Raw genomic sequence first — 17,237 nt, 5'->3', positions numbered from 1 at the left:
GAGCATGTTCTACCCAGGGATAATGCCTTATCCTCCCTGAAAGGATACTCGGCTGAGATGGCATTCAAGGCCCTGGGTATTTTGCTTCACAAAACGTCTAACTACTAAACCAAAACACTGCTGCTTATAAAAGTGTACCATCATGAATTTGCTGGGGAATGTTTAAGCTTGCAGTCTTAGTTTTTAGCCCTCAGCTATAGAGACACAGTGAGCTGAACCACCCAGCATAATGAATCGAGTATTGACTACCAAACAGGATCAGCATTAAAAGAAATAGAGGCACTATCTTCTCTAGTTAATCTTGAGATAACTTTAAGCCCCATGATAAAGTAGACCACCATGACAGATGAGCATGTTTTTGAATTTAAGTGCCAAAACATTTCTGATTCTGATAGTTTTACCAGCTTGCTCTATAGAATTGAAGTCGACATATTGAGAAAGATGCAGGTGCCCTTTGTGTCCAGCCCAGCGTCACGCTGAGAGGTAGCTTCAAGCTCAGTGGGGTATCACTCTATGTGGCAAGTTACTATGGAATCAAGCTTTATGTGTTAGGCCTAGGACATCACCTGAAATTGTACTTATTTGCAGATGCAGGGCTGGTAGAATCCCGCATAAAAATAAAAGTGGGTTTGTGGGCAATCCTAACATAAAATGAAAAAAACTGTATTAAACTACATTTTCACATACTTCACCTGGTTAAATGCATAACCAAATACAGCCCTTTTCTTAAAAATAGTGCACTTGATTTGAACAATATCAAGCAATGCAATTAACAGCAACAAACCACAACAAAAACACCAGATGGCGGTCTTACAGTTTTACTTTATATTGATATGTTCCACTCCTGTTTCCTCCAGACTCCACCTCCATCGCATCACAGCCTGCTGACCAGCCCCCACCCCTTGACTGGCCCCCAGCCAATGACAGCGAGGCAGGGAAGTTCTGCTGCCTGTGTGGCGCCTGGTTCAACAACCCGCTGATGGCACAACAGCACTACGAGGGCAAGAAACACAAGAGGAACGCAGCCCGGGCACGACTGCTGGAACAGCTAGCAGGCAGCCTGGGAGCAACAGAAACCACAGGTCAGAATGTACATGCTCAATACAGGACGGCTCCTATAGTTCAGGCCTGTTAGGGGCTGACTTCAAATGCATTGAATTACAGGTGCAGTACTTGAAGATTTAATCCTTTATATTGGGAATTTATTAAGAAGAATGACTTCAGAGGTTAAGTTTATTCTAGCTTGTTGTTTGTTGACTTGTAAACTTATGGGAGAATGTTGTAACAGAATGTCTTTTATGCTGTAATAAAGTAAGGCCTATGGAGAAACCCTGGCCGGCGATGACTACTTCAACTTATATAGAGAGCCTTACAACAGCTTAATGGAAAAAAAAGTTCAAGTATAGAGCCACAGTAGAACTTTCTCAAGCCCTGGCACTGTAATTTTGCTTCCCATTCTTCTATACTATGCTTTATAGGGTGTCAGGGTTGTGACCTTCAATTTGTGTTCTGCACAGAGAACCTTGGTATGAAGAACTATTTTACTATTTGCATGCAAGTAAAGCCTGGGGACCTTGTGCCTAACTGCTCCAGTTAACTGAAGGACTCTGTTTGTTCTGTCCTGCTGAGGGAAATGAGTTTCTCAAGCAGCCCTTGGGGCTCCATTTCTCAATCTAACTGCCCGACCGGCAACCAGCAAGCAGGTCCCTGATTAAAGCTTCTCACTTCTGACCAGCAGCAGCTTAAGTATTCCTGGTGTTTAAGTGTTTACGCAAGGCAGCATGGAGCCCAGTTTAATAGCAGTGTTAAAGGCGCCACCTAGTGGGGATCGAGATTGCCTGCTGCAGGTGAGAGACCAGTTTATTTGGGGGATGAGAGGTAAAGGGCACTGTTTAACATGGCTGCTACCAATTGCAGACCATTATGTAGCAGTGTAGACAATAAACAGTTGGACAGAACTGATAAAGAACATGTAACCTGAATTGATGGAGTTGAAGTATTCGGGGGTGGGGGTGGGTTTATACCTCCCCTTACAGGTGTACAGGACCTTTACACAGGGGGAGGGGATTTTAACCAGGCTAAGAGATCCAGGGTTAGATTTAAACTGACTCAGACAAAGCCGTAGATGGGATCAGTTTATCACGTGTTAATAAAATCCCCCCAGAATATTAGTCACATTTATTCAGTTCATTATTCATTTAATTTTCTTCCAGTATTAGTATGTAGAGGTTATGTCAGAGAGAAAAAAAACCCTACATTTTGAACAGATCTGCAGTTAGGTGCTGTAGTTTCCTGTGCTTAGATAACCCTAAACAGCTCTCAATTAAAGCTGTATGACACTGACCATTCTGGACAAGGTAACTACCTTATTTCTAAGACAAAAAAAAAAAAAAACAGCAAATTAGACCTTGAGAGAACTCTCTTTCTGTGCTACATGGGACTTTGGGATTTTATTTTTATCTGACAAGTCATTTAAAGCTTTCTCTGTAAACAGAACAAACTCCAAGTGCTATGCTGTCTCACAATTATTTGAGTGGATGAGGATATAACCTTTATTATTTGAGATTCTATGTTTGAACACTATTTTCTGCATAGGGAAGGGAGCAAGCACAGTGAGTAAAGATCAAAGAAACAGAAACATATCCACATAGAGAAAGGGGTCTAATATATGAGTTTGTTCTGCAGATACATGGTGTCAGGATTGGACTATGTGAAGGTTAACACTCAGTGAATGATCATGTCTGTATAATCACACAAGGCTAATTTTCTTCTTTCAACAAGCTGCTAAACAGAGAGCACTGAGAAGTCTTGCATGGAATAGCAATCTCAGGCTGTTGCCAACACTCCCCGCTGTTCCCTGCAGCAGTGCTTAGCAGCATATGTAGGGTCATCATGGTGGAATGTGGAGGGGAGTAACAGAGAGCAGGGATGTAAATGATGTGGCTGACATGTGGTTCCTTAGAATGAGATTTCTGCATAGAGAGCTATGCCACCCGGTGTCTAAAATTTGCAGCAATAACTTAAAGGGAGAGAAACTGGGATAAAATGCTATACAGTATTATGTTTTACAGGATTTTGTACCTGATTTCATCTGATACAGAGCCAGATCTTTCAAAAATATAAAAAATGTTGTGACTGTGGCTGACTTCCAAATTATCAAAGTCCACAGTATGTTTGGAGTTAATTTAAAGGAGCTGAAATCCACAGGGTTCGTTCAGATAATCTTTTTTTAGACTATTTTCCAAACCCCAGTTTCTCTCAGCCTTCCTGGCAGCCCGCTGTGGGTCTAAATCCTTCATCAAATCCAACTCCCTGCCTTCCACTCCAGCTCTCTTAGGACCTCGGGGCTCCATGGTTATTTTACTGAACATCCATCACCAGGCGAAAATATTTCACTAAACCTCGGAGACATAACATCTATTCTTCTAAGATAGATTTCTTTAGGTGACAATATAGACAAAACTAAAGCATCACCACAATACTGTGCTGGGCAGAAATGTTTTCTTAAAAAAATAAAACTCCCATTGCAAAGCATCTTGCACATTTTTTAGCTTCTGGCCCCAGCAATCCCATTTTAAAGCAGCTGTGGATTGCATGCCCCCCCATCCAAATACTAACAAGGCTTACTTAGCTTCTGAGATGAACTAGATGTGGGGTGGCTGCTAGAGTGAAAACCAAGACAAATTTAGGTTACTGTATATACATATTCTTGTCATGTGCAGCTTACAATGCTGGTGCTGCTTGCCAGCTGTATCATATCTAATAAGATTTGGTGAAAAGGCATTTGCTTACTCATATGTAATTCCACTCCTCCAGATATTTTCATTATATCAAACGATAAGTGTTACATTATCTATAGGAAATCAAAGACTGGGCAGCAGTCATGTAGCTGTCTACTGTACAGTGAGCAACCAATTCACTAAAAGCTAATAAGGGAAATTATTAAACTTGGGGTTCGAGCAACAGAACTCAGAAAAAATATTGATAATTGGCAACATCATACAAAGGTAAGGGTTGTTTACTCAGTTCATTCTTAAATACATTACAGACTATACCATTAGTGGTTGACCTCAGGGCATGACAATGGAGATTCTAAGGAAGCATTAAAAAGATTAAATTTCCAGATCCCTGAGGAAACATCATCCCCTCAAATAAACATGTGTCCCTCTATCTAACTAATTGTCCTTTCTTGTTATTGACTACTTACAGAGATGTGAGACTAAACAAATTAGGAATAGCTGGCCCCAGCAGGGGAGGGTAATAACGAGGAACACATTTATATGCTGATTAGTGGAAACAGGCAGCCTAAGCATCCTCTGGCGCGATAGTGAGGGAGTGAGTGAGAGCGGAGAGAGAGAAATGGGATGCTATGAAAGTGGGATAAATGATAAATGTAAAGACAGCATAAGGAGCCTCACCATATTCACAACTGTAGCAATTATCAAGATAAGAAGTTCTGTTCCAATTAATTAGACAGACACAAGCCTTAATGAGTGCCCCAGGCACCCCTGCATGAAAAATACTTGTAAGTTGCTGGGGAAGGACATCTTTGTGTAACCAACATCAGAAGCTGCTGGAGTACCCTGTTATTACAGAGGTTGTATATTGCAATTACAATGTTGTAATGTAAATACTGTAAATTAAAATTAAAGTGCTTGGGTCAGGGTTAACTAAGGTAAGTCTGGAGTACCAAGCCCAGACTGCGGTTTTATCTTGAAGCTGGATCCAAGTAACACCACAAAAAAGACATAAGTAGAACAAAGAAGGGAAAAAAAGAAAAACAACTTTTAAAATCTGACTGCGTCTACTGTACAGAGCAGGTACAGCAAGGGCATGCAGTTTGATAACTAGCTGTGCTTTTTGAGGCATTTTGATATAATGGATTGTCAGCATTGGAAAAATGACTATAGCAGCACCATAGAATGATTACATAAATAATAGTGCAGCTATAGCAATAATGGCTATATCATTTTAATATCATTAAAATCTTATATAGCTTTTCCTGAGCTAGTGATTTTACCTTTCTTTTTTTTCAGTAGTTCTAAAAAAAAAATTGGTAATCGTAACTGGGACAGAGCTTTGTGAATCCCGCTTGAAATGACAACTGGAACTAAATCACAAACCTCTCCAAGAGGAAGGGCTCTTGTTTTTACATTGAGATATGCTCACTTAACGCTTGGAAAGGTGATTCATTCCTCTAATCCCGCCTGTTCTCACCAGGGGGTTCCTCAGTACCACGAGATGCAGATTCAATGTAAAGGTCTTCCTCGCTGAATGAATGATCGCGCTCCCTCTAGTTTGATGTGTGACTCACAGCAGCTTGCTCACTCCTTCTTGTCATCTTTCTGGCTTCTTTAACACCCACAGTGGTGTGACACTGAGACAGGAATTCTTTACAACCCGGCTGGACTGTCTCTAGAGATCAACAAGCACTCATTTTAGTTTCTCCCCCAACCCCTCCCCCTCCCAAAATAAAATTAGAAGGGTGTGTACCTAATGATCATACTCATAGATCTATAGTCAGTGGGTAGGTGTTTTCATTTTTTTGTAACATTCAGTAAATGCTTGTGTTTCTGGTTCACCACAATTATGAAGACATACACAAATTCACAAGTTAGAAGTGTCAGAAGCTTTCATAGAAACAAACATCAGAGAGAACCTGCAAGTAAAAACAAATCTAAATGAATTCTTTAAAAATGAGGTGCATTTAGATGAAGCATTACCAAACACAGTGTAATAAATAATGTGTCACTTTGTTGTGGGTCTCCCCTGTGTTGTACGTATTTCTGCAATATCTTTTTCACAGGGGTCGCTGGTGCGCGGTGAACCGTGGATTGCCCTGCTGACCTAAGCCCTCCCTACCCGGGTGACACTCGGCCAATTGTGCGCCACCCCCTAGGAACCCCCAGTCACTGGTCTTGCTCCCCAGGAGTGATTTATGGATCCTCCTTATTAACATACTTTAGACTGGGACAAACAACTCCTGTGTGTAGTTAGATTTCACTTAAACTTCTGTAACCAGCCACCTTTAGCACTGGAACTGGTCAAGTAGCATTGCTGTTACATTAGCATAGTTTAATTCTAATTTCCGATTGCGATGAAGTCACAGTGCAATTAAACAGCAACAGTTTCTCTCTCCAGGCAACCCGTAGATGTGTTTCATATGGGTAAAAATAGCTATTACAATATACAAAAAAACGCATTTACCTGTTAGTAAAACAAAACAACTAATTCATATGAAACAAGGGTTTTAAATGTTATATTCAGTTTTATTCCTCTGCCTTTCTGTCTAAGTGTGTTTGTGTGTGTGTGCATGACTAATGTCTTCTCCACACCCCATCTATCTATTTGCGGGCCACTGTGATTCTGTACCACCTACAAACCCCATAATTAACACACATCTGTTTCCTGCATTACAAACATGTGGGCAAATACTTGGCTTCCATCTATCGTTGCAGAATCCATTGAAAACCCTTTAGTACTAACCCCACAGAGGCAGCACAGCTTCACCAGATATCTGTATCAAACATTCTTAATAGTGAGATAATGCTTTTGAGTCTATAATGGAGCAATGTATACCCTTAGGTGGCTTTTTGTTTTGTTTCATTAGGTCTTCCACATGTGACTGTCTTGGTGTTCAGGCATGGCGTGTAGCGTTGTGCCTTTTGTTCATCTCTAAGGGTTTGGCACAGGATCAGTGTTCCTTAATTAGATTTGCGAGGTTACTTTTGAGGTGCTTTGTATTCTATCACAAGATTTGTTTTGTCTCCCATAAAAATGCTTTTAACCTGTGATTGCCCCGTAGTAGAGAAGGCAAGCCGCATTACCTTGGACTGATTTGCCCTTGAGACTGCCCAGTGAAGGGTCGCCATGCTGCTGCTGCAGTGCTGCTCTCCACCCCCCTCCTCTCACACTCTGTTTCTATGTTGTTCACAGCGCTGAGAAGCAGATACTCGTGTGCCATGTGCAACATGATCCTGAACTCCATCGAACAGTACCACGCACACCTTCAGGGATCCAAACACCAGAACAAGTAAGGAATTCCTCAGAAAACCACTCCCAATGTTTAGACAAAAATTGGCTGGTTTATAGAATGTGCCCAGTTATTATTAAAAAAAAACAGTCCATCCTCATACAGACCAACATAACCCATCTAGAGACCAATTTATCTTTAAGGATTAACATGCCAATAGCATGATCTGTTTAGGGATTACAGTGTGGCCACAAATTGGTGAATATCTATTTAAAGTTTACAGCCTCTCAAGAATGTAAAACACATAATAATCTTTTCCCTCACCAAATGATCTTCAATGGAAAAGCAGTGATGGTGCACAAGAGCCACTACAATGACATGAGCCATTGGCATTCTGATATCACGATAGTATAAATTGTTGCCTTTGATGGCGTTATATTGTGGTCTGCTGAAGTTTCTTCAGGTTAATATGTTGGTATAATAACATGATCCCATTCATATATCATTCATGTACCTTTTCTGTAAGGGATTTCATATACAAAGGGTAAGTGAAAAATGACCTGCCCTAGCACTGTGACCAGGGTGCATGTCCACCGTGGACATCCAGAGTGGCACTGATTCAATATGATTCTTCACTATTCTTTAATGATCTCCTTTAATCGTTAAGGATTCCATTTGTACAACAAATTAATAAGTCATGTGAGGGACAGTCTTTATACACACACATTTTATGCAGATGTGGCGAGTGTTTTTTTGGCCGGCCCCTGTACTGTATATTCATGTTTGTGGTGGGTCTGAGATCCCAGTTGCTGTGCAATGGTGAGCATTCCTTCCTGTAGGGCTGCTGTCTCTTGGAGACCTGAATCAAACACGTTTTTATTTGACAGTAATTATCAGCAGCTGCAGTTTCCATGGAAACTGCTCATCACAAGGACTCCACTTGTCGTTATGCAACATGAGGGCGTGACCTTGGCACTTGTTTGTCAGCAGAGTGTTTGCCCTCCTTGTTTCCTCTTGTGCCATTCACCCATAGTAACATGGGCTTGGCATTTATTGTCCTCCAGCAGACAGGTATTTGGTCAATCTAAAACAAAAGGTTAAAGGTCTTGCCATGCATATCTACTCACATGACAGCGTCTTATGGTTAGTTACTTTTCCTTCACACCTTTGAAAACTCAGCTGTTCTGTAAAATGCCACACTGTCACAGAGCTCTTTGTGACCCAAAGTGTTCTTCCACAATAGATTATGCATCATGCAAAGACAGTATCTATCAGGTAACAGTTTGAAGAGTTATTATTATTATTATTATTATTTATTTCTTAGCAGACGCCCTTATCCAGGGCGACTTACAATTGTTACAAGATATCACATTATACATTGTTTCACATTATACAGATATCACATTATTTTTACATACAATTACCCATTTATACAGTTGGGTTTTTACTGGAGCAATCTAAGTAAAGTACCTTGCTCAAGGGTACAGCAGCAGTGTCCCCACTGGGGATTGAACCCACAACCCTCCGGTCAAGAGTCCAGAGCCCTAACCACTACTCCACACTGCTGAGTTATGTACATTTCTGGATTTTTTTGGCATGCATGGTTTGTATCATGTTTTTTTTTTTTTTTTCTCAACTGGGATTGTAATGAGGTACCTGCATTTTAAGGACCCTGAACATCTTTTTGAGTATTTTAAATAAAGAAATAGGAGCCCACTGAAAAAAGCATGTGCAGCAATGTTCTGTGTTCACAGGGTACTAAAGGCTCAAATAAATGTTCAAAATTAAATAATCAAATGCCAAGCACTCACCAAATATCAGTTTTCAAGCTTGTATCTTTATTAAAAATCCTTTTTATAGAAACTGTAGAACAAGAGAATTCATGCTCATGCAGACACATTGCGGCCACTGACCTTCGTCAGTGCAGTACAAAAATAACCTGTACTTTCTAATTCACATTACCTGCAACTGCCTTAAAGGACACAAATACATGTTTTTGGAGCATCTTGAAAGTTAGAAAAGGGAAGATCATAATCTTTGGCTATGACAGGCAGAAGATGCCTCAATGTAAAAATATACTGAACACTAATACAGGTACTAGGGTGCGCCCAGTAAAAGAAAACAGCATAAGACTTCAGTAAATTTGAACAGAATTTAAGCGGAATTTGCTTTTTAGCCCCTATACCGCTTATTAGTATAAAAACAGAGCGAGAGAAATGAGGGAGGAGGGAGGGGGTATAAGGGGAAGGAGTGAAAATTCTCCTGCTGTGAATAACCTTCAGTGATACCCCGTGTGGAGACTTTGCCAGTGAATGCAGCTGCTGTGTAATTCGCTGCCCTTTCTATTTTGGGTCAAGTTAATTTCCTAATGGCCTGGAAGCGAGGCTTCTGTGTGAGTTGACTACAAGTAATTCATTGTTGCATTGCCACTCTAATTATGCTTCACAAACAAGCGACTGATTAACAAGCTTTGGGGGAAGGGAGGATCTGGCTCATGAGTCACAACTGTCAATTGTAATTAGTACAAACTTCCCTGTTAATGAGAAATCGTTATAAGACCAGTGATGGTAAGTGCTAAGCACTTTTTACAAAAACTATAGTCTTAGAATAGCTCAAATGAGACCCCACATCTTGCTCGGTTGATCTGAGACACAAGCAAATTCGTGGCTGCACACACAAATGTTGTAGAACATCAGTAAAAAACACATTTTAAAATGTCTTTATACACAAAAACAATTTTACTTTTCATACAAATACAAATACAAATAACATCAGCAAATATCATCTGCAAAGTAAATTAGTAACCTCAGTATTGGATGCTTTATTATTACTATAGTCAGTTATCAAGCAGGTGTTTTTTGTATTTTCTCTGCACCTTAATAATAAACACTATATCATCAGATCTCTTGCCTCGTCGCCATGGCTTCATCTTTTAAAACAGTCAAAGAGAGATATACTGAAGGTTTGCAGCAGATTTGGAGAGTGCCCTGTCCCTGAGCCTGTCCATCAATTTGAATACAAAGTCAACATGTCGCTGTGGAGAGAAGGCTGTGACTAGACAGAGCAGCTCAGCTTCCTAGGCAGGTTATTAGTTGTAATAGCAAGAAGAAGGGAACCTGTGGAGTCAGGGCCCTGTTTATTTATAGCTCTGTCTTCGCATTGTGCCTCACAGCTAATCATGTGCATTGGCCTTTAGAATATGCAGCAGGAGCGCCAACTTTGTCAACAGAAAAGGAAGGAACGCATTCCAAACTAGCCTGAGCTAACTAACTAATCACTAAGGGTCTCACTGAGAATACATTAGCAGTGCCCTGCAACAACTGTTTTATCTTCCCCTCAGAGCTCTGTTCTATGGGAAAAACAGCCTCCCAGTCCTTCAGCTGTAACCACTGGGCCAAGTCCAGCTGTAGGCCACAAAACCCCCAAGTCCGTCATCTTCAAACACTAGACTAGACTGTCTCCCATTTCATATTTTATGTGTTTTTATTATTTATACAGAGTACATAACATTACACTACAGGAGATAACAGTGCTCCTCTCCCACAGCTGATGTAATTTTCTCTTGCCTGGGATGCAGAGATAGCGTGTGGCACAGCATGATTAAGGACATACATTTCAGGAATGAAAATTGAGAGTTCTCAGCCAGTTGACCTCAGACTCACAGCTTTGACCTATTTTTCGAATGAGTTAAACATTATTACCAGGGTGTAGGGATACAGGACTGGAGAGTTTTAGTGCTAGTGAGTGAAAAAGAGTTGAAATTGTACTGTACTGTATAGCAGTGGATATTCTTACTTGTAGAGAGCAGGGTACATTAACGCACAAGGTGCAAGATGCCAGCCCTGGAAGGCTGAATGTGGAAATCCAGTGACACTTCTGCTACTAGGTCAATGAATGAGAATAATTACACAGTAAGAGCTAAGGAAGAGTGGCTATCGATTAAATAAGTACTCCAGAGGCAGTGTTTATATCTGCTAGCACCTTTATCGATCACCAGGGGTGTCTGGAATAAGGGGGAGGGGTGACCAGCACCTTGCCCTTTCCCTGCCTCAGTTGCTGTTGAGGAACCACCACAGGTCTGTCTGAGCCACCAAATTATTAATGAAGAGAAGCCCTTTGAGTCTGTATTGAAAAGTTAAGATATAAGGTAGAACTGAAAGACCCCGATGGCAATGAACAGTGAGTAAGCAACATCTGCAAGAACCAGACTTTTGCTGTCCGGTCACTGATTCTGACCGGACGCTGTACAAATTCCCTTAAAACCTTAGTTATTGTGGAAGTTGTTGTGATAGAAGAAGTTCATAAACATGAACAACAGAACATGATTTTAAACTTGCCCCTAAACTGAATGAAATTAAAGCATAAATGAACCTTTGCTAAAATGAATATTGGTGCTTAAATACCATGCGCAGTATAATAATAACAATAATAATGAATACAGTACTATTGTACTGGCTGATGAATGATGATGACCAGTAGTCAATTAAAAGACATTTCATGTCAGCCTGTTATTCAGCTTAGTTTGAGCTGACTGTTTATAGGTGAAGTCTATGAGCCACACAGTTTTTTTTTCTTTAATATTTAAAATAATGGATCTAGGATGTCTTGTTAAGTGTCTGCTCCTTGACAAGTCTTTTCCTTTATTAACTGACATCATGCAACCAATGCTACTTTGACAAATGTGACATGTAACAGAGGGACATAACCTTCAACTAATCCTCAGTCTTTCACCTGAAATGAAGATATTAGTGCGGTTGTCTGGGTGACCAGATCCCTCTCCAAGCAGGGCAGACAGAGAGCTTCCCCAGAACCTTCTGTGAGGTGCAGTTCAGTGCTCACAGCAGGAGCAGCCTTCTGTTACAGCGCATACTAAAAACATAATCATCCTTTAGAATGTTGAACATTTTTGCATTTGTTCATCAGTAAGGGAGGAATTTGATATAAAGATCATAGACAGCTGATTTAATACAAGGAATCCACTACTGGATCTGAAAGTATGGGTCATTCTACAGAAAGGGGACAAATATATATATATATATATATATATATATATATATATATATATATTAATTATTATTAATAGGTAAAGATTTCAATCACAATGCCATCTTACAAGGGAATATGTACTACAAAGAAAGGGCTGTACCACTTTTTAAAAAAAGACGCAGCTCGAGGCAGTGCGAATGATGTCATTCCGTGAATACACTACTTTGAGGTGGGGACTCAGTTTGTCCCATTTCTGTAGAATGTCCATGTATATGTAGTCAGCTTAGCACTAGAGATGCACGTTCAATCCAGAGACATTTCTCACAATAAAATTCCATTACAGGTGGTGTCCATTCATAATTAACTATTTCACTACCACACTGTTTTAAACTCTGGACATACAAATGAAATAGCTTTTCTGAATATCCATATCTATTTTACTTTCTGTCTGATATGACATTCCCTTAGGTGCTATCCCTGGGGTGAGGATTTTTGGTTTGTTTGTTTGTTTGTCTGGATTCATTACCGTGTGGGATTGCATTTGTTGTTGCTTATTGTATGAATGAGTGAGACTCTTGCACCTGCTGATTGTAAATGAGAAGTAAACTCCTCAATACTTAGTCAAATATGACTTTAAATAAATAAGACAATGCATTTGACTGTGGCAGTTGGTGTCAGGGGAGTCCCACATAATAAGTGAATAATATTTAATTAATTAATTCTTTAATGAATTCTAGAACCTTTTTATAGGAAAGTTTTATCTTTTCCTTAGAGAGGTGCCCTAATTGAAGCAACAGTGTTTGTGCCTAGTTAATTATTATTGTATTCAAGATCAGTAATTAAAGGTTGCATCATCAGTCTGTTGGGTTTGTACTGCAGCAGACTGGGGCTCCTAATTATGCCGTGGTCACCCACCTTTGGTAATGTTTATTGCAGTGTCTACTCTGTGGATACTGGTTGTGACAGATTGCTTATATATGAGGTGAGAGGTATCTTCTCTGATAGGGATGTTGCCTGCTGGTTTGAAGGGACTGAAGATTAAATACATCTTGCACTGAATGTGGCACTGAACATTACTGCTATATTCTGAAAAAATCACACTTAGAATATGCTAATTATCATTTCTAGATGACAATGAGTGCCAATCAGAACTGGTGGTTGTTGGGAAGAGGCTGGCAGGACAAGGTGCCTTCCACAACTAGTCTATAAAAATCAACATTTCCACTGTACTGACTGGAGACAAGGACAGACATTATTACCTATCAGCCCAGTCCAGACTCAGCAAGCAGGTAGACAGCCCATGAATTTTATTTTATTTCTCAGATTCTGGGGGTTGTGCCAGGCAATTTCCACAAATGAAGAGAGGCCATTGAGCTGGCCAGCTCTCCAAGGTTGAGCTGAGGGAGGGCCCTCGTGTTTACTCACACAAATAGAGGGCACTAAAGCACACCAATACACCTGATTCCCATCTGGAAAGAATAGTGCCTTTTGTATTTGTCATTGTCCTTGGTGGTAATTCCTGAGATAGTAGCCAAAACCATGGATATCTGAATTTCCAGGTGGTTTTTCATCAAAGCAGTAAAGATGCAGCACAGTGTCAGGAAGTATTGTAGTTCTGAAGACAGGCCTGTGGGCCCAGCTCTGTTGTTCTTGCTTTGCTTCGATGCTGCAAAAATATTTTGATGGTGGAAAGAGAGTGTGGGAGTCCCTATTAAGGTACAAGGTGGCATGGTCAATATTAAGTGTGTTAACAGTGTGGATAGAACTAAAAATAGATCGCTTGGTCTTAGGCAGGGATAAGAACGAAGTGCTCTCCTCAACATTCTGATAAAAGCAATTACAAACTGTGAGGCATTTCTATGTGTACTTCCCACAACCCTGTCTGGACACCCTGACTTGCGAGCCTATCTCTGAGGAACCTATAATTGGGATTTGTGTCAGTCGCCCAGGTTGTCAATAAAATCATAAATCCTCTAAAACTACTGGGCAGTCATTAGTTTTCTTGTCAGGGTCCATTGACCGCCCCCATCCCCAAACTCGCAAGCCACAGATTGAGGTGGAGGATCACGCAGGACAGACCAGGGATTTGGGGGAACTGCGCACACAGCTAACCTACCTCAGGAGAGCTACTAACCACTGCCATTAAACTATATTGAACATCAAGGTACAAAAAAAAAATATCCAGTTTGTATCTCCAAATTCTTCTGTCATTGGTCTGCTGAATCTCATCAGTTCTCTTCACTGTTTGAATTGAATATCAATGTGTTTATGTATTTCTCTGCTGTACTGTGCATGTTACAGAGAGATAAAAATGACTATACTGTAGTCTGTTTAATGTACCTTTAGTACTGTAATGCAGTGTGATAAAGAGAGAAAGAATCAATGCTGTAAATCTCCCTCCCGATGGGAAAGGGCACCAGGTAAGGTTGGTAGTACACTTCCCCATAGATGGGTCGACTCAATGGTGGGCAGAAACCGGCCATCTTTTATTATTATTTTTATTTGTTTATTTAGCAGACGCCTTTATCCAAGGCGACTTACAGAGACTAGGGTGTGTGAACTATGCATCAGCTGCAGAGTCACTTATAATTACATCTCACCCGAAAGACGGAGCACAAGGAGGTTAAGTGACTTGCTCAAGGTCACACAATGAGTCAGTGGCTGAGGTGGGATTTGAACCGGGAACCTGCTGGTTACAAGCCCCTTTCTTTAACCACTGGACCACATAGCCTCCTGGTCCAGTGGTTAAACCATCTTGGGGAAAGTGCGTCACTGCAAGTTCTCTAAACAACTCCATTGTGATCAGATACAGGTCAGGCAGCGATTGGGTAAACCATGCGACCGGGCTGATTGCAGGGAGGAGTTTGGTGGTACAAAGGGGATACAGTTGCGTGAGTACAGCCCCTTACGCTGAAAACTAATAAACCAGCCGGAGCCTGTATTTTGTTGTTTTGTTTTGTGTCTGCAGACGAGTACCATGGAGGAGAATGGAGCTGCAGCCACGGTGAAAGTGCTAACCCCGACTCACCGTTTCACTGCACAGCACAGCAACCAGCACAAGCACTCAAGCCACTTCCCCATCACAGCGCACAGTTTCGTGCACGGAAGATTGTGGTTACTGGAGTGTTTTGTTTTTGTTTGGGACTGCAACCCGTCGTATTTATTTCCCTAATACCATCATTGGTATTAGATTATTATTTGTGAAATAGTTTATTAAATACAGACGTTTTGTTATTGAAATACTGTCTGGAAATTCACTTTGTTCCCCACAGCACTTGCACCTGACGACATGCAGTCATAATTCAATTGCCGTCTGTACTAATCTATTGCACAGTCACAGAAGTTTAAATGAGTAATCTGTATCAGCTTGGGGGGTGAAGCTGCGGCCTTCTCAAGTGAACTCATTTTTTTTAATTGTATAATGTGGGCAGTGAGACCAGTAGCTGACTAACTGACCAACATTTTCTCATTATTACTGCAGCTTGAAGCAGCAGCAGTGAGGTCCTGCAGCCCCACATCTGTGGAACCAGGCATCTCGGAGGGGAGAAGACAGCATCTCTATTTGGAAACGCTCGGGGAAGAAGGATTCCTGTGCTCTTGGAAGAACAGCCAGCGCCACTTGTGGTCAGCCATTTCCACTGAAAGTCCTGGCTGAGCTTGGTGTGTGATGGTACATACTACTACGCTGTCACAGACTGTACCAAGCCTTACCCTGTCTGACTTTTGCTCTGATATGAAATTTTTGATTTTGTTGGTTGTTAGAAACTGAGATTTGTCAACAACAAAAAAATCATTACAGCATCAACGGTCTGGGGTTTTTGCACAGGACTGCAATCAAAAAGTCATCGAAACAGACAAGGCTACTGAATATTAACTGCATTCATAAAGTCTGACCTAGTTCAGCGTTATAAAGAGTATGACTTCAGTTCAATAATGTAATCTAGGTCATTTCAAAATATGTGTATCTGGCCCTGTTCAGTTTTAGTAGGAGATTAAGGAATGTATTCTAGGGCATTCATTTGCCAAAGTGCATTGCAGTGTATTTATTCTCAGATCTTTCTTTATCTATCTATCTATCTATCTATCTATCTATCTATCTATCTATCTATCTATCTATCTCTCTGTGTGTGTGTGTGTGTGTGTGTGTGTGTGTGTGTGTGTGTGTGTGTGTGTGTGTGTGTGTGTGTGTGTGTGTGTGTGTGTGTGTGTGTGTCCTGGGACTCCTGCAATGAGTGGGTGTTTTAAACAGCTGAAAAACAGGCTGTTTGGTACTGAAAGTTTGAGAAAGTTTGAAAGTTTTTCAGATTTATAATGTCTGCAAAGGTCTGGGTTGAAGACAACTTTGGCACATTCTATATATTCCGCTAGATGAAGATCATTTGTAATCCCCTGCCCCAAAAGATCAAATTAATGAGCTCAGATTCTTCTGGGCGCAGGGTAGAGAAAGGTATTTCTTTCTGTAAAAGGATGCCACCACTGTTAGTCTGTCTATTTATTTATTTATGTATTTATTTATTTATTCATTTGTGTATTTGTTTATTTGCTAATTTAGTACGTACATCATATGTAAATCGATCTTTGCATGCAATACTGTTTTCAGAGATACACTGTCCTAATTTTAAAAAAGAAAACTCCATGAAAATTCCACAGAAATATTCACAAAGACAGGTAAACAATCAGGCCTTTGAGATTTTGAAAATAGTCATACTGTGCAGGTTTAGCTAGCTTTGGACTGATTTCCCTGATTAGGAGCTGGCTGTGTATGTGATGAAACAGGCTGTCTCCCAAACATTTCTCTTTCTGTAATGCTGGGTACTGGATTATTCAGTGTGAAGAGGAGCCAGTGATTCTCTACCTATCTACAGAGAGATGTGACCTTGCAAGCAGCAGACACTCTGTGGGCGGGCGTCAGCAGCGAGGGTGTTTACAGGGCGAGACAATGCTTATTAGTGTGTTTATCCCACATTGAAACAATAATGTGAGCAGCTGGAATCTGCTTTTTTCTGTAAAATATATTTGTCTTTAATAAATGTACGTTTCAGGGCAGTTAATGACTCTCCGTTCAATCCTGCATTGATGAAGTCCTGATCTTACTTAATCTCCTTGCATCCTAGCATGGAGTGTGTGGGTGCTTTGCTGTTTATGGTAACATTGAACTAGCTCCATATTTACTTCTACAGTATGAAACTACAATGCAGTCACAGAGATTCTTCTGTTTAAGGATAAACTGGACCAGTGTCGTTAATTTACATCTCCATGGTGACGTGGCTTGCTTCTT

General features: G+C 40.6%; 1 protein-coding gene across 3 annotated transcripts in view; it reads left to right on the top strand.

Moving 5' to 3' along the window:
- Positions 1-17,005, top strand: part of LOC117418614 (zinc finger matrin-type protein 4-like) — a 32,665-nt gene extending 15,660 nt beyond the window's left edge. The window contains exons 5-8 of one of the 3 annotated variants that reach the window (XM_034031807.3): positions 858-1,082; positions 6,937-7,033; positions 14,766-14,850; positions 15,441-17,005. In XM_034031807.3, coding sequence (XP_033887698.1) covers positions 858-1,082; positions 6,937-7,033; positions 14,766-14,850; positions 15,441-15,614 — 581 coding nt within the window. In that variant the 3' untranslated portion in view covers positions 15,615-17,005. Of the gene's footprint in view, positions 1-857; positions 1,083-6,936; positions 7,034-14,765; positions 14,851-14,927 lie in introns of all 3 variants that reach the window. The other 2 variants (XM_034031809.3, XM_034031808.3) reach the window with 2 other exon arrangements.
- The last annotated feature ends 232 nt before the right edge of the window (positions 17,006-17,237 follow it).

Source organism: Acipenser ruthenus, chromosome 13 (assembly GCF_902713425.1).
Source record: "Acipenser ruthenus chromosome 13, fAciRut3.2 maternal haplotype, whole genome shotgun sequence".
NCBI lineage: Eukaryota > Metazoa > Chordata > Actinopteri > Acipenseriformes > Acipenseridae > Acipenser > Acipenser ruthenus.
Note: the sequence above shows the minus strand (reverse complement) of the source record. Positions and strands in the feature narration are given on the sequence as shown.